The 23,185-nt window shown below is 40.5% G+C and overlaps 1 protein-coding gene across 2 annotated transcripts in view; it reads right to left on the bottom strand.

Moving 5' to 3' along the window:
* Nucleotides 1-23,185, bottom strand: part of LOC103676346 (zinc finger protein 891) — a 31,572-nt gene that overhangs the window by 1,931 nt on the left and 6,456 nt on the right. The window contains exons 2-5 of one of the 2 annotated variants that reach the window (XR_005834637.1): nt 19,521-19,601; nt 18,757-18,895; nt 17,064-17,144; nt 13,508-16,125 (exon numbers count right to left, since the gene is read on the bottom strand). Coding sequence is in view for 1 of the 2 variants with exons in the window: in XM_040629392.1 (XP_040485326.1) it covers nt 17,064-17,144; nt 18,757-18,895; nt 19,521-19,553 (253 nt within the window). In the remaining variant the exon portion in view is untranslated. Of the gene's footprint in view, nt 1-13,507; nt 16,126-17,063; nt 17,145-18,756; nt 18,896-19,520; nt 19,602-23,185 lie in introns of those variants that run through there. The other variant, XM_040629392.1, reaches the window with a different exon arrangement.

Raw genomic sequence — 23,185 nt, 5'->3', positions numbered from 1 at the left:
ATCACCAAGACAGCATGGTACTGGCACAAAAACAGACACATAGACCAATGGAACAGAATAGAGACTCCAGAAATGGACCCTCAACTCTATGGTCAACTAATCTTTGACAAAGCAGGAAAAAACATCCAGTGGAAAAAAGACAGTCTCCTCAATAAATGGTGCTGGGAAAATTGGACAGCTCTATGCAAAAGAATGAAACTTGCCCACTCTCTCACACCATACACAACGATAAACTGCAAATGGATGAAAGACCTCGATGAGAGACAGGAATCCATCAAAATCATAGAGGAGAACATAGGCTGTAATCTCTTCAACATCGTCCACAGCAACTTCTTTCATGACATGTCTCCAAAGACAAGAGAAACAAAAGAAAAAATGAACTTGTGGGACTTCATCAAGATCACAAGCTTCTGCACAGCAAAGGAAACAGTCATCAAAACAAAGAGGCAACCCACAGAATGGGAGAAGATATTTGCAAATGAAACTACAGATAAAAGACTGGTATCCAAGATCTACAAAGAACTTCTCAAACTCAATACCCAAGAAATAAATAATCAAATAAAAAAATGGGCAGAAGATATGAACTGACACTTTTCCAATGAAGACATACAAATGGCTAACAGACACATGAAAAAATTGTTCAAAATTATTAGCCATCAGGGAAATTCAAATCAAAACGACATTGAGATACCACCTTACGCCAGTTAGAATGGCAAAAATTGACAAGGCAAGAAACAACGAATGTTGGAGAGGATGTGGAGAAAGGGGATCCCTCCTACATTGTTGGTGGAAATGCAAGTTGGTACAGCCACTTTGGAAAACAGTGTGGAGGTCCCTCAAAAAGTTAAAAATAGAGCTACCCTATGATCCAGCCATTGCACTACTGGGTATTTGCCCCAAAGATACAGCTGTAGTGAAGAGAACAGTCATATGCACCCCAATGTTCATAGCAGCATTGTCCACAATAGCTAAACTGTGGAAGGAGCCGAGATCCCCTTCAACAGATGACTGGATGAAGAAGACATGGCCCATATATACAATGGAATATTACTCAGCCATCAGAAAAAACGATTACCCAACATTTGCAGCAACATGGATGGGACTGGAGAAGATTATGCTGAGTGAAATAAGTGAAGCAGAGAAAGACAATTATCATATGGCTTCACTCATTTATGGAACATAAGGAATAACATAAGGAGATCAGCAGGAGAAGGAAGGGAAGAATGAAGGGGGGTAAACAAAAGGGGGAATGAACCATGAGAGACTATGGACTCTGGGAAACAAACTGAGGGTTTCAGAGGGGAGGGGGTGGGGGATTGGGATAGGCCGGTGATGGGTATTAAAGAGGGCAGATATTGCATGGAGCACTGGGTGTTATACACAGACAATGAATCATGGAACACTACATCAAGAACTAATGATGTACTGTATGGTGACCAACATAACATAATAAAAAATTTAAAAAAAAGAACATTCACTATAGTATTATAACAATAACAAGAAAGATTAGAAGCAAGTCTCTAACAACAAGGCATTAGCTAAAATATAGCTTATTCATGTGAAGAAATACAATGCAACTATAATGGATTCTATAATGATGTCATAAAATATTTAAATATATGGTAAGTTATTAAGTTTGAAAAGCAAATTATAATACATTATAATATGACCTTATTTTATTACAAAATATGTGCATAGGAAAATGATTAATAGTGGTTTTATTACTCCATGGAATTTTGGGTTACTTCCCTCTTTTTGCTTGTCTTTGTTTTTTACAATAAACATATATTAATTACATAAAAAGACTGTTTTTGTTTCCCTATTGTTTACTTTTTGGACTCATTGGTTGCTCAGGAGTGTGCTGTCCAAGTTCCACTTATTTGTGAATTTTCCAGCTCTCCTTCCGGTAATTTCTAGTTTTGTACCATTGGGGTCAGAAAAGACACTTGGTATGATTTAAGTCTTCTTTTTTTTTTTTTTAAGATTTTATTTATTTATTCGACAGAGATAGAGACAGCCAGCGAGAGAGGGAACACAAGCAGGGGGAGCGGGAGAGGAAGAAGCAGGCTCCCAGTGGAGGAGCCTGATGTGGGGCTCAATCCCATAACGCCGGGATCACACCCTGAGCCGTAGGCAGACGCTTAACCGCTGTGCCACCCAGGCACCCCATGATTTAAGTCTTCTTGACTTAAGACTTTGCTAAGACTTCTTTTGTGACTAACATGATCTGTCCTGGAGAATTTTCCATGTGTGCTTGAGAAGAATATGTATTCTGTTGCAGTTGGATGAAATGTTCTGTATATGGCTGTTAGGTCCATTTGGTTTAAAGTGTATTTCAGGTCCAGTGTTTGCTTATTGACTGTCTGGATGATCTATCCATTGTAGAAAATGGGGTATTATTTTGTTGCCTATTTCTCCTTTCATATCTGCCTGTATTTGCTTAATATATTTAGGTGCTCTGATATTGGGTGCATAGGTATTTACAATTGTTAAATTCACTCCCACTTGGAGGCGCGGCTTTGTCCTTGCAAAGTCGTGTTCTTTGCTTTGCGCTTGCATCTACAGCCCAATACCATGACCAACCATATCTATAATGGCAAGCCTGCCAATCTGTGATATATTATATCCTTCCCTTCATTCGTTTTTCTTAAACTGTGCTTCACATGTTTGCTTTTTGCAATTTTGGTTTGAGTCATTTCCTGGATGCTTCATATATGCATGTGTACATATGCATTTCACACTGATTATATGATTAATAGAATAATGGTATTTTCTTTTTTTTAAAGATTTTATTTATTTATTTGACAGAGACAGCCAGCGAGAGAGGGAACACAAGCAGGGGGAGTGGGAGAAGGAAGAAGGAAAAAACAGGCTCCCAGTGGAGGAGCCCGATGCAGGGCTCGATGGGGGGCTCCATGAGGGGCTCCATCCCAGAATGTCGGGATCACGCCCTGAGCCGAAGGCAGACGCTTAACGACTGAGCCACCCAAGTGCCCCAAAATAGTGGTATTTTCATGTATCGATCATGAATCTAGTAACCTTGACAAAGATTAGTTCTAATAACCTGCTGATTTTCTTGGATTTTTTAATATAAATGGTCTAAATATCTAAACAGTAATCTATTTTAATATATTTTTCTTTTCTGCCAATAATTGTATCTCATTTAATTTTTCTATCTTACACTGTTGATCAGAATTTCTAATATTATGTTGAATAATAGCAGTGATTAGTAGGCGTCCTTGTCTTGTTTCTTGATGTTTCTGATTCTAGGGGCACCTGGGTGGCTCAGCTGATTAAGCCTCCAAATCTTGATTTCAGCTCAGGTCATGATCTTGGGGTTGTGGGATCAAGCCCCAAGTCTAGCTCTGCGCTGTGTGTGGAGCCTGCTTGGGATCCTCTCTCTCCCTCTCTAAATAATAGTAGTAATAATAATAATAATAAAGCAATGGTTCTAAAGTCAATGACCTTAACAAGTAAAAGAAATTAATTTTTATCCTTGGATTGGGAAGAGATTTTATTGTGAAAATGTGTTGAACTTTATCAAATGCTTTTTTATGCTTTTGATTTCGTTAACTTTATGGAGTCTTAAGTCATACAAAATATTTAATATTTGTGTAGTCAAATTTGTCCTCTATAGTTTCTGGATAAATAATTGTGCTTTTAAAAGTGTGTCCATGGGACGCGGGGTGGCTCAATCAGTTAAGCGTTCTGTCTTCGGCTCAGGTCAGGATCCCAGGGTCCTGGGATCAAGTTCCGCATCAGGCTTCTTGCTTGGTGGGGAGCCTGTTTCTCCCTCTACCTGCTGCTCCCCCTGCTTGTGCTTGCTTTCTATCTCTCTCTCCCTAACAAATGAATAAATAAAATCTTTAAAAAAAAAAGTGTGTCCAGGGATGCCTGGGTGGTTAGTCAGTTAAGGATCTGCCTTCAGTTCAAGTCATGATCCCACGGTCCTGGGATCGAGTCGGGAATCGGACTCCTTGCTCAGTGGGGAGCCTGCTTCTCCCTCTGCCTGCCGCTCCTGCTGCTTATATGCTCTCTCTGATAAATAAAATCTTTTAAAGTAAATAAATAAGTGTGTATCCAAACTCTAGATTATAAGACTATTTTCCTGATTTTCTTATAGTTTGAAATCTTTGTAACAGTATATGTTTGGGATGTAGTGTGACATGGAGGTGCAACTTTGTGTTCCTCCAGATGGATGGTTAATATATTGTTTTGATTGCAATCGTTTTATAATTTTTAATATCTATTTACAACAGTAATAGGGATGACCAATGTTTCCTCTATTAAATTATTTATCCTAGAGATACTCTACAAAATGGTTGGCCTTTGAACAAGAGTTCACCTTCTTCCCAGGCGGCCAGCGTCTTGAATGAAGCTCATATTCTTTTCCAATCAAAACTCATCTCTTGGGGCGCCTGGGTGTCTCTGTTGGTTGAGCATCAGCCTTTGGCTCAGGTCATGATCCCAGGGTCCTGGGATCGAGTCCTGCATCAGATTCCCTGCTCAGCAGGGAGCCTGCTTCTCCCTCTCCTGCTCCCCCTGCTTGTGCTCTGTCAGATGGATAAATAAAATCTTGAAAAAAAAAAAACTACTCATCTCTTGAGTATTGACTTTTTGAGCCACAGGCAGCCAAACTTGGGTTTTAGTAACATACCCTCAAATAAAGGAATCATTTAACAGAATTATTAAATAAGGGGCGCCTGGGTGGCTCAGTCGTTAGGCGTCTGCCTTCAGCTCAGGGCGTGATCCTGGCGTTCTGGGATCGAGCCCCACATCGGGCTCTTCCGCTATGAGCCTGCTTCTTCCTCTCCCACTCCCCCGGCTTGTGTTCCCTCTCTCGCTGGCTGTCTCTCTGTCAAATAAATAAAATCTTTAAAAAAAAATTATTCTACTGGTGAAATGTGCATAAGGTCTATAGTTGAATAATATTATGCCAATGTCAACTTCTTGGTTTTGACGATTGTACATTGGTTATGTAAGATGTTGTCACTAAGAGAAGCTGAGTGTGCTAATTTTGTAATTTCTCTATTAGGTGAGGTCACCAAGATGTGACCACTGGTTGACTCAAAAGCTGGGCAGTTGGCGGCCACTCACCCTTTCCCTTGTCCTTGAAATGCATGTTCCACTTGCTTTCCCCTCTTTCAGAAGCTGCCCCAAGGATACAGACTTTAGAAATATGGTGTTGAAACTACCTAGACGGTATATTCATCTGAACCCGTTAAGGCCTCTATACAAACTTAAGATATGGCAGGTGGGTGCTGAAAACTACTTGTCTTGAGGCTGCCTAAAACAAGCCTCTTAAGTAAATTTCCTTGCTCATTAAAACTGCCACCTAACTCTTTGATCTCCGGGTTGTGAGTTTGAGCCCCACGTTGGGTATAGAGGTTACTTTAAAAAAGTAAAATCCTGGGGCGCCTGGGTGGCTCAGTTGGTCAAGTGTCTGCTTTCAGCTTGGGTCATGATCCCAGGGTCCTGGGATCGACCCTATGTCAGGCTCCCTGCTCATGGGTGAGTCTGTTTCTCCCTCTCCCTCTACCCCTCCCCCCGCTCATGTTCTCTCTCTCTCAGATAAAAAAAATCTTTAAAAAAAAAAGTAAAATCTTTAAAACTGACAACTACCAATCTGAAATGGTTTGCCTCTTTTTTTAATTTGTTTTTTATTTAAATTCAATTAATTAGCATACAATGTATTATTTGCTTCAGGGGTACAGGTCTGTGATTCATCAGTCTTATATAATACCCAGCGGTCATTACAACACATACCCTCCCCAATGTCCATCACCCAGTTACCCCATCCCCCCCACCCCACTGTGGTTTGCCTCTTTTTTCGTCTCTCCCTTCCTTTAGGGTACAGGGGCTGGTTTCAGATTACACCCAGGAAAGCTCCCAAGGAGGCTGCAAAGCAACGCTATTGTGTCTAAAATTATTTCAAAATAAAAAGTGTTTTTAAAAAATTGTATTATGATTAACTTGGGATACTGTTCAAACCTTGGCAGGTACCCAAAATGCCTACTTAACATCTCCACTACTGTGTGTGATGGTCATCTTAATTTTGAGACACCCAAAACAAAATTCATTATTTCCCCCCAGCACTTGTTCCCGCTTTACCCCATTTCAATAAATGACAAATGACAATTCCATTATTATAGTTGCTCAAGCTGAAATCCTTGGGGTCCTCTTTCTTCATTCTTTTCTTTTTCTCAAGGCCCACATGTAATCTACCACAAAATCCTGTCAATTCCATGTTCAGAATATTATGAAGAATGCAAAAAATACAGTTAATAATTCATCCATCTATCACCACCTTTAATGCTACCACTGGACTTCAGGACTTATCTGCTTTGGCAGCTAGAGTCACCTTACCTAATAAGATAAATGATAGATGGATAGATAATCAAAAGATAGACGATATAGATTGATAGATGACTAGATGTGATAGATGACTAGATATTGATAGATATGGATGATAGATTAGATAGATAGATAATAGATTGATAGATAGATATAGATATAGATAGATAGATGATTGATAGATAGATAGATAGATAGATAGATAGATATAGATATAGATAGATAGATAGATAGATAGATAGATAGATAGATAGATAATCCTTGGGGTACTTGTGGTATATGTGTTTCTAGACTAGATTATCAAGAGGGAAAGTGCTAGGTCACTCGGTATGCTGATTTTTATTTTTAAAATACATCTAATTATCCTCCAAAGTGGTTGTTACCATTTATACCCACTCCTATTTGTGTAATAAAGTATCAGTTTTCCCACAAACCTATCATTGAATTTTAAAAATATTTGCCATCCTGGGGCACCTGGCTGGCTCAGTCAATGGAGCATGCAACTCTTGATCTTGGGGTCATGAGTTCAAGCCCCATGTTCAATGTAGAGCTTACGTGGGGAAAAAAACATATTTTATTTATTTAAGATTTTATTTATTTGAGAGAGAGAGTGAGAGAGAGAGATCACAAGCAGGGGAGAGGGGCAGGGGGAGAAGCAGACTCCCCGCTGAGCAGGAAGTCTGATGTTGGACTCCATCCCAGGACGCTAGGATCATGACCTGAGCTGAAGGCAGACATTTACATGACTGAGCCACCCAGGCGCCCCAGTAAAAAAATATTTTTAAAATAAAAATATTTGCCATCCTGGTGGGAGGAAAATAATGCCTCAGTATTATTTTAATATACTTTTCCCTGACTATTCCTGAGAAATTATGTTTTTTTCATTCATCTAATTTCAGGTCTAATTTTATATCTCAACATGTGAAATATTTTTCTTTTCTGTTCTTTTTAACATACCCAACTGATAATACCAGATAACAGAAAAACCATTTTTATTTTTATATGTTCTACTTTACTAATGAAATTTATTTATGAACTTTAATATCATTTCAGTTGATTCCTAGACATACAAAATCTTGTCTTGATCTCTTTACCTATTCTTCTGAAAATAGTTTCTCTCATTTCTGTAAAATATCTTAAAGTTCTGTTCCTATCTTCTTAAAGCGTTAAACAACAACAGTAATATTAAAATGGAATTTTTTTAAAAAAACTTATTACTATTTACTTATCTGTTAAAAATAACAATAAACCACTACATGTAAACATAAATAACATTTGTATTTTGAAAATATAAGTATATTTTCCAAAGAAGAAAATTTAGAGAGAAGAGTGGCATTGATATTTTTGCATAACTTTAATGTCTGCTTAACAGATAAACAGCTGGACTCATATCTGCTTCTACAATCAATCTGTTGTGATTTGTTTTAATTGAAGTATACGAAGAAATTCAGCTTCACAAAGACACATAGATGGAAAAGAGTATTTTTACAGCCTTTTCAGATAATTGTGGATAGTCTTTTTTGATACTGCATCAAAATTAACACGTGGTCATTTCTTAAAGATTAGTTACAATGTAGACTCTAAAACCATATCAAAAATGTCATGTTCTGTCACAAACGAAAATAGAGAATTTAAATGTGAAACTAAACTTCAGAAAATGAAGACAACACTGAAGCCAAACACATTTATAATCACTTGTTTGGGGAAGGATTTCTTAAACAAGACCCAAAAACTCACACCATAAAGGAAAAGACTAACGAATTTGACTAAAATTCAGAATCTCTGCCATCTAGACACCATAAAGAGAGGGACGTTTACAAGCAAAAGTAAAAATTGGTGTCAAAGTTATTACACTCCTAAATATCATGGGAAAGACAAAGATACAAAGAAAAATCAGCAAAAACATGTATAGGTAATTCCCAAGGGGAAATTTAAAATAGCCAATATTACAAAAAGATGCCCATTCTCAATAGTAATCAGCAAAACATGAATTAAAACAACGAGATACCATTTCCTAACTACTCAAAAGTATAAAATACAAGAAAAAACATAAGACACAAAACAAATTTTAGCATATAGATTCTACAGCCAGCGAGTTCAGTTAGAGTAATTCAATATATATGAGCAAGGGAGATGTGCAAGAATGTTTATGGCAGCCTTATTCATCATGCATAAAAGCTGCAAATAACCCAAGGAGGTCCATCCACTGAAGACTGGATAAATAAGCCGTGGTATATTCATACAAAAGGTCCCTATGCAGCAATTAAATAAATTAACTACAACTACATGAGACACACAAATAAAAGTCAAAAACGTGTGATCAAAAGTACGTCACATGAGAATGTATAAACATGCTGTTCGCTTACATAGTGTTTTGCCCACCTTGATTTTTTTAGTAACTTTATTTTGAAATAGTTTCAGAATCACAATAAGTTGCAAAAATAGTACAGAGTTCCATGTACTCTTCACTCGGCTTCCCCCAATGATAATTTCCTAACATAACCACAGTACATTTTCAAACCAGGACACTGGCATTGCTACAATGCTGTTAATTCATCTACAGACCTCATCTGGATTTTATCTGTTGTTATTTGCACTCTTTTCTTTTATGGGGGGGGGAGATAATACCATTCTGTAGGTAATATATGAGTGATAAAGTTTGACTTTTTATAACTTCTTTTTTTAAAAAAAAGATTTTATTTTATTCGACAGAGAGAGAGACACCCAGCGAGAGATGGAACACAAGCAGGGGGAGTGGGAGAGGAAGAAGCAGGCTCCCAGCGGAGGAGCCTGACGTGGGGCTCGATCCCAGAATGCCGGGATCACGCCCTGAGCCGAAGGCAGACGCTTAACCGCTGTGCCACCCAGGCGCCCCGCCTTTTTATAACTTCTTATCACATATATAGATAGGTTCAGGTAACCATTCTCATACTCAGGATACAAAACGATTCCATCTCTACAAAGAAACCTTCTTGTCATCCTTCCCCCAACCCTTGGCAATATGTTGTCATACAAGAAATTAATAAATTTAAGAATCACAATAGTTATTTCGTCATGAGAATAATCATGAAGGTCCCACACATCAGACTTCTGAGGTAGAGCAATCTTCTATGGCTTGGCTTGGTTGATGGGTACCAGTTTACTGATCTTTAACTGAATGTGTACATTTTCATCAATCTTCTCTACTTCCAATTTTTCAAAGAGAAATACAGAACAGAAATCACAACTATTAAGGTGGTAGAAATTAATCCAAAATATTAGGTATCATAATAAAAGACTAGATTGGCTTACAAACTAAACAATATTTTCAGATTTGATTTTTTTATCCAGCTACATCCTATTCACAAGAGACACATCTAAAGCTTAAGTACACAGGAGGTTTAAATGAAAAGAATGGAGAAATACATAATAGATACTAACAAAAAAAAAAACTGGCACAGCTTTACTAATAATATTAAATTAATAAGATTAAATAAAGATTAAAAAATCTTTCTCTTTACTATCTCCAATTTTTCTCCTAGTTTGTCCTGAACCCATTTCGATCAGGCTTTTGTGGGCAGTAGGTCACAGAATCAACTTTGACAAGGTCATCAAGGACTTATATTGATATTTTGGTATTTATTGTCAAATTCAACTAGGAAAAAGGGGGAAGGGCCAAGGAGGACTGGGTAGGAAGAGTCTCAAACCTCAGCACAGTTTAGCCAACTTTGGGCCAGGCCAGTGGGGTGTTCTTGAGCCACAGATATCACTAGAAGAGCCCTGCTACCCGCAGGAATGGGCTTGCACTATTACTCCTGCCATGCTTAGTCACTGCTAGGAGTAGTCTTAGCACAACACCACAGGTAGGTCCTGGGATGGGTAGCATCAGCCAACTAAGCCCCCAGGTGGATACCCAAGGGGCAGGTTTTCATGGCAGCCACAATTTCTGATAGCTTCCCCACTATGAAACTATAATAAGGACTTTGTTTGAAAAAAATACCTCCTTTTCTCATGTAACATGAGTCTAGAAATAAGCAGTTCAAGGCTGGTGCAATCACTCAAAGAAATCCCCTGGGGAGCAAGGAGCCCTATGTTCTGGCTGCACCATCTCTACCTGTGGCTTCTGCCTACAGGTTACAAAGTAACCTCCTTCCAACTCCGGGCTCTGCATCTAGGTTCTAGGCAGAAAGGAGGAGGAAGGACCATGAACAAAAAGTGAAAATAACAAGCATGGGACTTCCCCCTTTTCAAGAGCTTTTCCAGAAGCTACACCAGTGACTCTGCCTACCTGCCATGGGCCAGGGCTCTGGGACATGACCATTCCTTCAAGAAAGACTAAGAGAGAAAGCTGGTTGGGTTTTGTTTTTGTTTTTGGTTGGTGGGTTTGTTTTGTTTTTACAGTAAACATTAACAAATTGAGCAAAATCCAAGTTCTGAGAGTAAGGAGAATGGATAGAGGCAGTCAGCAGTGTCTGCTACACTGGCCTAGAGAGAAAGTCCCAACAAATGCCAAAGAATCCATATCCTACAGATCACCGACTCTGACCACAAAGCAATTAAATGCGAAATGAAAAACAAGGCAACTAAGAACTCCTGGCACTGCATCCTAAAAACGTATTCCTGAACAACCCATGAGTCCAAGTCGTCGTCAAAATGGAAATGAGACAATATTTACAACCGAGCCATAATAAATACAAATATTACCTACCACAACTTCTTCAGTAATTTAAAGGGCATTTAGAGGGATATGAGTGTTCTTGAGTATTTATATTATGAAAGAAAAAACAAATGAATGAGTTGGGGTCCACCTTAAGAATGCAGCACAAAGGCAACCCAATGTTCACAACATGGACATGGCCTCTCTCCCTCAGAACGAGTTCTCTTGTGAACGACAAGTGAAGATCCATACCTGAAGACCTTCCATACTCATTATACTAACAGGACTTTCCACCAGTGTGTCCCCACGCATACAAGAATGAGTGCCTGTGAAGACTTTCACACCTTCTTTTGGGGGGGGGACTATATATATATTATATAAAAATATATGACTTTTCTGTGCAGTTCCTGCCCTGATTCTTTTGAGTTGAATAAAGTGACTTTCTCCAAATGGCTCTACTAAGTGTCTGTTATCCCAGAGCTTCCCACATAAGATTTCTTAAAATCATTTTTAGAACTAAATTATGTTCCAAATCCTCAATAAAGGATGTCTGTGGAATGGGAGAGATTTGATTATAGTTTGTGTGCTAGTAACATTATTTTGTTAATGCTAAATTTCATCGGTGTATTAATGATATTTTGATTATAGAGGAAAATGTCTGCAGAAAGGCAATTCTTCATGGGTAGCTCACGTGTGCATATCTTACTCTGTTCTGGACTATGTCTCTGAGGATGTTTATATAACATCCTTAGAGCAGGGGGCAGGTTTTTTGTTGTTCAGTGTAATAAAGATAATGTCTCCCTCTGGGGCAAAGAACAAGCAGGTTTGTCTGCAGCTCCTTAGAAAAGCTTGGGGCTCCTAGCTGTGATACAAATCCACTTCATGTCACCCCTGTGGGACTTGGGAATCAAGAGGAATTGACAGCAATATGAAGCTTGTACTGCCTGCTGTGCTGTAATAAAGTCCTTGGTCTCCAATTTGGGACTTACAGTCTGGGAAACTGTGGCGGGCTAACTTGTTAGACTATAAGTAGGGGAAAATACCAGATCTTTGAGTTCCTGACAGTGTCCTTGTTCTAAGGATAAATGTTAAGGAAGTCTGATGTCTGTAATGGCTCATCCATAAAATAAAATTATACACAAATGAAAAAAGCTGTAATGGTCAAAAAATGTTGACAACTGGTGAATCTAGGTGAAGGAATGGACTTTAGGAGAATTTTCCCAACCAGTTTTATAGGGCTACTATATCCTTGAAACAGTAACGAAAAGACATGAGAAAGAAAAACTGCAGGCCAATCTCACTCAAAGATGCAAAAATCCTAATAAATTAGCAAACTAGGAACAAAGATGTGTAACTGGTATGTGATGGCCAAGTTATTCAGGAACGCAAAGTTAACTTCACAGTGAAAAATCAATTAAAGTAATTTACCACACAAACATGTTAGAGATGTTACATGTATTCATTCATTCATTCATTCACTCATTCAACAAATACTTATTGAGTGCCTACCATGTGTCCTACCATTGTTCTAGGGGTTTTGAAATACATCAGTGAACAAATATTACCATCTCAGGAGATGCTGAACAAACATTTGATAAAATTCAACATCTGTTCATGAGAAAGGATGCCAACATCCTAGGAAAAAGAAAGAAACTTTCTTATCTTAGTGAAGTTATCTACAAAAATGTTACAGAGAACACCACACTTAAAGACGAAATATGAAAAAAAATGCCCTTTAAGATCAGGAAGAAGACAAGAGTACCTAGGACTGCTTCTAGTCAATATGGTTCAAGTCCAAAAGGTCTACACATCAGTTACTAGGATAAGAGTATAGTGAGTTCGCTACAAGCCAAACTCAACATACAAAGAGAATTATAATCTGTAAGGACCAACAAGGTACATATACCTCTAGCCCTTCTCCAGAAACTTTTCATCCTGGTTTAGTTTGAAGTACCCACAGCCTATGAAAGAAAACCATTCAAGGTCTCACAAAAAGTCCAAAAAGACTTTTAAAGAACACAAGGAAAAGAACCAAATTAGAAAGTGTGGCATTGAAACTACTGAGTAAAAGGGGGAAGACTCTGAAAAAGATGACATCTTCAAGCTAAATAAATACCTCACCTGAATCCCCATAAATGAGCTAAAGAGGGTCATACTCTACAGTCATGCATCTACTCCAAAAAGGATTCCTCAATTGAACTCACACATCATTTGAGAAAAGATCATGCTATTGTCCCCTACAAGGAACACCACTATTGCCACAATGACTTCAAAGCTAAGTATTATTGACATATCCTACCACAGTGGAGACAGTAGCTCCATTTATCAAAATGAATGCACAATGGAATCTTTTATAACAGCTTTAGTGAGATACACTTCACATACCATAAAACTCAACCATTTTATTTTTTTTAAAGATTTTATTTATTTATTTATTTGACAGAGATAGAGACAGCCAGCGAGAGAGGGAACACAAGCAGGGGGAGTGGGAGAGGAAGAAGCAGGCTCATGGAGGAGCCTGATGTGGGGCTCGATCCCACAACGCTGGGATCACGCCCTGAGCCGAAGGCAGACGCTTAACCGCTGTGCCACCCAGGCGCCCCAAAACTCAACCATTTTAAATGTACAATTCAAATGATTTTTAGTGAACACAGTTGAGCAACTATCAGCACAAACCGGTTTTAGAACATTACTATCAACCCAACAAGATCCTTCATGCCTGTTTAATCAGGTTCCCACCCCCAACCCAGGCAAACACGAAGCTAGTATCTGTCTCTATGGCTTTCCCTATTCTGGATATTTCATATAAATGAAATCATACAGTATGCAGTCCTTTGTGACTGGTTTCTTTCACTGAGCATAATGTTTTCAAAGTTCATTCATGTTGTAGCATGTATCAGAACTTCATTTCTTTGCATTGCCAAATATTGTGTTGTGCGGATAGCTAGATTTTATTTACTTATTCTCCAGTTGATGGACTTTCAGGGTTTCCTCTTTCGGCTATTATGAAACATGCTATGAACATTTGTGGGCAAGTTTTTGTGTGGACATATCTTTTTATTTCTCTTGGGGGTCAAATGGCAAATTTATTTTAAGAAATTGCCAAACTTCTTCAAAATGACCACACATCGTTTTACAATCCCACCAGCAACGCATGTTCCCTAAATGCCGGAGGCTGCTTTTTTGTGGTCCCTCTTTTCCCTCAAGACCCATGCTTGTCAATATAAATGGTTTTTTTTAGATACTAAGAAGCCAATGTCCACACTTCATATGTTTAAGAAAATAATAACATTTTAAATATATATGTATATTTATAAAATATGTAAAACTTTACTGAAAGACATTAGAGAATGACTAAATAAATGAAGATATTGAGTTTAAGGCCTGAAAGATTTAACAACAATTCTACTAGTACTGATCTAATGGATGCCAGACATGATACCAATAGGATTTTTTGTGGAATTGTGCAAGCTTATTGTAAAATACATATGAAGAAATGAAAGGCACAGAAGACAGAAGCTACTCCTGAAGAACAAGTTGTAGGGATCTGTCTCTCAGATGTTAAAAAATATAAAGTGATTAAAGATGGTGCTATATTGATACAGAATTAACAAATTTGATTATAACAGAATGGAAGGCCCAGAAACATAAAAACATGCACGCAGAAACTTAAAAACGGGAGCGGACTTTCAGATTAGAGTTCTAGGGAAACTGGTTATCTACCAGGGAGAAAATTACATTGGACCCCTCCTGCCATCACATATAAAAAAGTCAATAATGGATAGAAGAATATTTTAGAAGACATTTCAGAAGGACTCTTTAGAAACATTTTAGATGACGAGACAGTAGAACATATTTACGACTGCGTGTTATTGTCCCAACACAATCAGCCAAAGACCACCAGGGACAAAACCTATCGTCTAACAAAGTCAGGTTTACCAGCTCATTGCAACAAGGGAGACCACACACCTAAGGAACCATGGGTATCCTACCAAACAAAGACCTATGAAAATTATAAAATCTGGGGGAAGGAGAGAGTTCAGGTGAAATTTAAATGAAGTCGTATTTTGACAGGCTCAAAAAGGAAAGCGACATGGTGAGTTAAAATACATCTAACAGAAATATTTAGAATTAAACCAAAATAAAAATGCCTTAGGTCAAAACCCATGTAATGTAGCTAAAGGGATATTTAGAGGTTATCTATGGCCTTAAATGCTTTTATTCACAAACACGATCTGAAAACTAAATGAGTTAGACTTCCATTTTGAGGATAAGACCTTGATGAAAGCAGTCCCGTATTTATAACACTCATAAGGTTTCTCTCCCACGCTGAATTTCTTTGTGCAGGAACTGAAGTCCCCATGGAAGGCTTTCTCAGACTAACGATATTCACAGAGTTGCTCACACGTGAGATCGATGGGGCTTTCTCCTGTGCTTCCAATCCTAGGGCTTCTCTCCACTGTGAGTACTCACATGTTTCCTATGGGATGGGTGACTACTGAAGTTTCCTACAGTAGCTGCACCGGTAAATCTCCCCTGTACGTACCCTCTTGCGAGCAGTCAGGTTAGAGCTCCTATTGAAGGCTTTTCCATGATTGCTGCAATGGGAAAGCTTCTTCCCATTGTGGGTTCTCATGTGTGCCATCAGATGGAATTTCCTGCTAAAGGTTCTGCCACAATCATCACACAGACAGTCCCTCCCTGGTGTTCACTCTCTTATGCACAGTCAGGTTCCTGCTCCTGATGAAGTCTTTCCACAGTCATTGCATTTATACAGCTTCTCCCAATTGTGTATCCTCTTGAGTACAGCAAGGCTCAGGCTGGATCTGAAGACTTTCCCACATTGGTGAAACTCATAGTTTCTCTCCAGTGTGGATTCACACATGTGCCATAAAGGATGAGTGAGGACCAAAAGGTTTCCCACACTGAAAACATTCATAGGGTTTCTTGCCAGCATGAGCTCACACATGGGTCCAAAGGGATGAAAGATAACTAAACACTCTCCCACATTCTTTACATTCATTTCATTTTTCTCCTGTGTAATTTCTCTTGGGCCAAGCAAGGTTATAATTGCTTCTGATGGTTTTTCCACACAAACTGTATTCATGGGGTTTCTCTCTGGGTTGAGTTAGCATCTGTTGGTTAAGGGATAAGCGATAACTGAAGGCTTTCTCACTTTCACTGGACTCATGGGGTTTCCCCTAGCCCCCCCAGTTTGCGCTAGGGATGCCTGGGTGGCTCAATCTGTTAATCATCTGCCTTTGGCTCAGGTCATGATCCCAGGGTCCTGGGATTGAGTCCCACATTGGCCTCCTTGCTCAGTGGGGAGCCTGTTTCTCCCTCTGCCTGCCACTCCCCTTTGTGTTCTCTCTCTGTCTCTGACAAATAAATAAATAAAACCTTAAAAAAAAAGTCTGCAGGGGCGCCTGGGTGGCACAGCGGTTAAGCATCTGCCTTCGGCTCAGGGCGTGATCCCGGCGTTACGGGATCGAGCCCCACATCAGGCTCCTCCACTATGAGTCTGCTTCTTCCTCTCCCACTCCCCCTGCTTGTGTTCCCTCTCTCTCTGGCTGTCTCTATCTCTGTCAAATAAATAAATAAAATCTTTAATAAAAAAAAAAAGTCTGCACTATAAAAAAAGCAAAAAACTACTTGAGAAGTTACTACCATTTTCAGAGCACATGTACCACTCCTGCCCTATTTGAGTTCTTTCGAATTTTAAGTAAGGTGAATGCTCTGCCACAAGGTCCCATCATAGTCATGACATTCATAAAGCTGCTTATGTAGATTTTTCTTGATAATTACTTAAACAAAAACTGAATTATATGTCAACATGGACTAAGTCATATTAATGGATCTGCTTACTTATGGCAACTCTCCATAAATAAATACTGAAATTGGTTTAGAATGTTCCCCAAATTCATGATACTCAGAGGCTCTCCCCTGAGAAACAACTTCTTTTGGGTGAAGGTCACTGGACCCAAGTGTCTCCCCCTGGTGGTTGTGCCCTTCTTCTAAGACAGCAATCCTCGACTTCTGCGGAGAACCGGCAATGTGCCCTCATGAGCCTTACCATTTTCCTGACAGTAGGTGTTTTTTCCAGACTTTATTCTGCTTTGTAGTGGTCTTTTGATTTTAAGTTGAAACTTTTGATCTGAAATTAATGGGGGAGAGGAGGACAAAGATTTAAGTTCTTAGAGAAATAAATGATGAGACAAAGGTAATTAAAAACAAAAACAAAGAGCCAGACCCATATAGCTTTTTTTCATAGACTGACCCTAAACATGAGAAGTCAATGTGACAGGAAAGAATGCCCCAGCAGTTGGACAGACTTTAAGGATTTCAGCAAGATGAAGAATTTGATAGTGACAGAAACAAGGGATGGAAATGCTAGGAAATGATTTGGTCAAGAATGAGATGGGTGTTAACAGTCTGATAGAGGGCACTATCAAAGTTTGGGGACAGCAGAAAAATGAACAAACCAACAGGTGGGGCCATGTTCCAATAAAACTTTATTTACAAAAGTGGAAATGTTCAGAAAAAAAGGAAGCGGGACAGAGCTTTCTCTGGGAACAAAAGAAAGCTGGGGAGAACAGGAAGAAGGAGAGGAAGGGAAGCCATCCCAAGTGGCCTGAGATGATTTCTCAGACGAGATAACATTTTAAATGGCATTGTAATGGCAGTGTATGGTGACAGAGGGTAGCTACACTTGTGGGGAGCAGAGCATAACATAAAAACTTGTTGTCGAATCCCTATGTTGTACACCTGAAACTAATGTAACACTGTGCGTCAACTATCCCTCAATTTTTAAAAAAATCATGACATTTTAGAAATTCCCTGAATGGAGTTCCTTTTGCCTGGGGCTCACTTGTACTGGTTTCTTAGAGAATCAGAAGTGTCCTTTTCTTGGTCCCCAGCTCCTCCTGCTCCACCTAGGTGAGCAGGTCGGGTTTATGGAAATGACACGTGTACACAGGGAAAGACGCATCGGGGGGATGCGCAGGGATGAAAAGGCAACTTCCCCTTAGAGCGGGGCCAACACTTTCAGAGGAAAGGCATGTGTGACCCCACGAGCAATGGGGTGTCGGTACCCAGGACCCCAACAAACCACCTCACATCATGCCCTATAGGGACTGGGGATCCTCAGCCCCAAGCTCAGAGACACACTTCACGAACACCAAAGCTTCTAATCATGAAGGAAATAAAGTGGGCATAAAGATGAATCTTCACTCTCAAGGGGAAGATGCTAGGCTAGGGATTAGGAACTAGAGCCCGGAGCTAGCCACGTGCTTTTGTAAATAAACTTTTACTGGAACACAGCTCTATTTGTTGACACACCACACTACACTGGGCACGATACTAGCAGCGTTTCGTAGTTGCAACAGAAACTCTATGGCGCGCTATGCCGAAAACACTTCCTCTCTGGCCTCTAAAAGAAAAGTGTGGCCACTCCTGCTCTACACTGTTGCTCCTCAAGAGTGGGCCTCATCTCCTTCCTCACTGCTCTTTTCCCAAGACCAAGAACAGCTCCTGGAATGTAACAGGTGCTCCAGAAATATTTGCAGCAGGGCGCCTGGGTGGCTCAGTCAGTTGAGTGCCTGACTTTGGCTCAGGTCACGATCCTGAAGTCCTGGGACTGAGTCCCGCATCGGGCTCCCTGCTCACCGGGGAGTCTGCTTCTCCCTCTGCCCCTCACCCCACTTTCTCTCGCTCTCTCAAATAAATAAATAAAATCGTTAAAAAAAATATTCACAGCAGAAATGTACCAATGACGATGTGAGGCTGACGGAGGTTCCTGTAGTTCTCCAGCATCAGGTCTCTGTACAGGATTTTTTGAGCAGGGTCCAGGGATGCCGACTCCTCCCGGGAGAAGTCCACCGCCACCTCCTCAAAGGTCACTGAATCCTGAAACATCACACACATTCAGGCTCAGGCAACGCTCATCTCCATCAGCGTCCCAGGAAGGCAGGGTGTGAGGAGGATGGCACCAGAAGGCCAAGGAGTGGGAAATTCACACGTGGGGGGTGGGGGTGGGGGTGGAGGGGTTCCACGCTTCATCTCTCTCCATTCACACATCCTCAGCAGTCTTCTCTAGCCTCATAGATTAGCTCTTCAACAAGTGGTTGAACTTTTCTCTCTGCAACTAGTCTGTGAACTCATCCAGCCTGGGTCCCCTAGGTGAGATTACACACAGCCCTGAGCTCATGGCGGCCTGGGACAAATACTTAGTAAATGAACGAATGATGTCTCCATGAATTCCTAAGACAAAGTCATCTCATAGCCTTTCTTGGTTTTCTGCCACAGCTCTGAGGTGACTACTGAGCTAATATGAACAAGGCATGAAAAACATTCACAAACACTGAGCATTCTCTGGGAAGTCCCTTAGCCACCATTCATTAGAGGCTAAGGGTCCTGAGGAAGTACGGAGACAAGTCCTGGTCAGATTAGAAGGCTTCAGGCCACCAGAAGGAGACACAGCCAACCTCAAGGAGGGACACGTCCCATTGGAAAGAGGGTGATTTCTGATTACCTGTAACCAGATTGTCAGCAACCCCGGTGTCATCACTTCCACATTCCCTCCCTGGAGACAGGTAGTCTTGGGCAGGCACAGCTAGAGGACAAGAGGGGGGATGTGAGAGGCAGGATATGCTCTAGACTCCAGCCAGCACATGCCTGGAGGCTGCATCATTTGACCCATGACCCCCCATTAAAACAAAGCAAATGCCTGCATGCACTCCTAAAAGGCCACAGGAGTCTTGTCTCTCACAGCCAGGAAAGAGGCCTGTGGGCCTTGCTGCCTGTGAGGAAAACTAGCAAAATCCTATGACTGTTGAGGGCACTCAAGTTCAGAGAGGTTTAGCAAGTCAATTGCCCAAGTTTATAAAAAGAATACAAGGCATAATGTATTATTCCCCAAACTTCTCAAACCCAGGCCCCAACCCTGATGCAAGCAGACTGGAGGGCTCCTGGGGCTCCCCTCCCACCTTGTCCTAGCCTTTGGAAGCCCTGGAGGAAGAGGGCCTCAGGAACATGAAAGTGGCCAGGGCGTGATCTAGCTCCAGGCAGGTGTGGCTGGAGCTTGGTGTGACCTGGGTGTCCGGAGAGGAAAGTGATGGGAGAGGGTGGCAGAGGGGCCAGGAGCCAGGTCAAGACCAGGGCAAACAAGCCTAGATCTAATCTGAATTTACACTTTCTGATTAGCAGCTTAGCAGGAGTTTTGTAAGAGTTTTCCATTCTTTTTTGTATTTTTAAAGATCAAACTGGCAGCTGTTCACAGGACAGACAGGGGAAGGCAAGAGTGGAAGCAGGGGTGGGTGGTGAGGGGCAACAGCAGAGTCCAGGTGAGAATGGAGACTCCTTGGGAAGGGAGGAGCAGAAAAGATGATTGCATACATTTGGGAGGAAACGTCAAAGTTTGCTAGGGACTTACACTAGGATGAAAAGTGGGGAGAGGGGGAGATGAGCAGCCACTGAGTGAACTTAGAGGAACCACAGAAGGAACCAGTCGTTATACTGACAGTGTTGGGCTTCACACCCAAACCCTGTGCTCCTAGAAAACTGTGATGGGTAAGAAATCCTCCAACCCTTTTGTGTTCTGGGAAATGCCTGAATGTAATGAAACACCCTTCCCTATATGACTTAGATAAGACAGAAGAATGACCCCTTGTCTACCTATGACAAGGCCAGGCACAGACTATCCAAATTCCCATTTTGCCTAATGAATGAGTAGCTGAACTGTTTGTCCCCACTGAACTACCTAGATAAAATACCTTTGAATTTAATTTGATTTCACTAAACTTCAGTCCAGTTTCTCTCCTCCCCCAACCTACCCCTGAGCACTGGGACACAAAACAACCCTCTACCAGCCCCTCCTTGACAATCAGCTGATCTCCCTGATCAAAAATCCTGTCATCCCACCCATTCATCCCACTTCCCAGCCTTATGAACTCTTTTTTGTTTATAAAGATTTTATTTATTTATTTGACAGAGAGAGACAGCCAGCTAGAGAGGGAACACAAGCAGGGGGAGCGGGAGAGGAAGAAGCAGGCTCATAGCGGAGGAGCCTGACGTGGGGCTCGATCCCATAACGCCGGGATCACGCCCTGAGCCGAAGGCAGACACTTAACCACTGTGCCACCCAGGCGCCCCAAAGAACTCTTTCCTATAAGAGAGAAGCTCTTTAGTGCCATACTTCAGGGTAGGAGTGTTTTGCCTATGGCAATAGTCTCTCTTTACAGTACGAATAAACTGGGTAGGTCGTGGTGCTATCAACCTGAGAGGGAAAGATTAAGAAGAGGCAAATTTGTTCAAGGTGACGTTTTGCAGGGCAAAGAAGGTATTTTGTATAATATGTGAAAATTAATACGTATATATCATATGCAATATACTTTATAAATACACACAGTATTTAACATATTTTACATGCAGCATATTAATGCTGTAATATTAATATTAATTAATACCCCATAAAATTAAACGGGGTATATAACGACAGAGAGCCCAGATACTAGGGATGCATCTATCCATCTGACCACTACCTCCCCACATCCTGGCACAAGAAGAAGGGGCTGAGAGCTGGAGGGTTCAGGAAGGGAAGGGAAATTTCCTCCTGGGACAGGGCCACTCCCACAAGGTATGCTCCCCCATAGAGAAGTTTGATAGGGCAGAGGGGTTTGGTGGGGGTTGGGGTTTGGGGGAGGATCTTTTTGCAAGAAGCATATCAAGGCCTGTTTTTAAGCTTGTGAGAATAATGTGAGTTGGCAGGAATAATTTCAAAACATGTTGGGCTTCTAGGGGATATCTTATCTGGGCTCCAAGGTCAGGCTTCCTTAGCACTGGGTAGAAAAACTGTCTTAGCCACAAAGATGACTAGAGGCCATTGGTAGTTGGGAATGTGCTGGGGATGTTGGAATTTATGTCTACAAAATTTTAAATACTCCTATCCTTTTTTTTAAGATTTTTTAAAAATTTTATTTATTTATTTGACAGAGAGAGAGAGACAGCCAGTGAGAGAGGGAACACAAGCAGGGGGAGTGGGAGAGGAAGAAGCAGTCTCCCAGCGTAGGAGCCTGATGTGGGGCTCAATCCCAGAACGCCAGGATCACGCCCTGAGCCGAAGGCTTAAGGACTGAGCCACCCAGGCGCCCCTAAATATTCCTATCCTTAAACCAGCACCTCATAGGATTGTAGTCAAGAGAAATCCCAGCATCTGTGCAGACAGATAGTCCACTACAAACTGTTTATCATAGGTAAAAACTGGAACCAATCAAAATACACATTACAGCATTAATTATCATATATTATACTATGGGATATGACTATGGTATTTATTTTTTTAAGATTTTATTTATTTATTTGAGAGAGAAAGAGTGCACAAGCAGGCAAAGGGGCAGAGGGACAGGGAGAAGCAGACTCCTCCCTGAGTAGGGAGCCCAACGTGGGGCTCAATCCCAGGACCCTGAGATCATGACCTGAGCCAAAGGCAGACACTTAACCGATTGAGCCATCCAGGCACCCCGATTATGGTGTTTAAAACAAAAACTGACATAGATCTGAAGATAAAGTATAAATATATTTATATAATTTATAAAATATATATATGCAGAGAGGTATGTACCTGCATTAAAAATGACTGTTAGGCAAAGGATTTGAATAGAAATTTCCCCAAAGAAGACATACAGATGGTCAATAAGCACATGACAAGATGTTCAACATCATCCATCATTAGGGAAATGCAAATCAAAACCATAATGAGATGTCACTTCATATCCATTAGGATGGCTATTATCAACAAAATAAAAATAAAAATAACAAGTGTTGGTGAGGATTTGGAGAAATTAGAACCCTTGCTCATTGCTGAGGGGATTATGAAACAGTGCAGCCACTGTACAGAACAGTATGGTCGTGCTTCAAAAAGCTGAACACAGAATTACCATATGATTCAGCAATTCCATTTCTGAGTATATACCCAAAAGAACTGAAGGCAGAAACTTGAACAGATATTTGTAAACTAACGTTCATAGCACGATTCACGACAGCCAAAAGGTAGACAACCCAGATATCCATCAACAGAGGGAGAAATAAAATGTACATACTTAAGGATGAATAGCATTATAGTTGTGTTTATATATTATATATTATAAAATTAGAGCATAAATAAAGTGCATATATTTATATTTTACATTTACATTAAAT

Source organism: Ursus maritimus, unplaced genomic scaffold (assembly GCF_017311325.1).
Source record: "Ursus maritimus isolate PB19 unplaced genomic scaffold, ASM1731132v1 scaffold_14, whole genome shotgun sequence".
Taxonomy (NCBI): Eukaryota; Metazoa; Chordata; class Mammalia; order Carnivora; family Ursidae; genus Ursus; species Ursus maritimus.
This window is presented reverse-complemented; position numbering and strand designations above follow the sequence as displayed.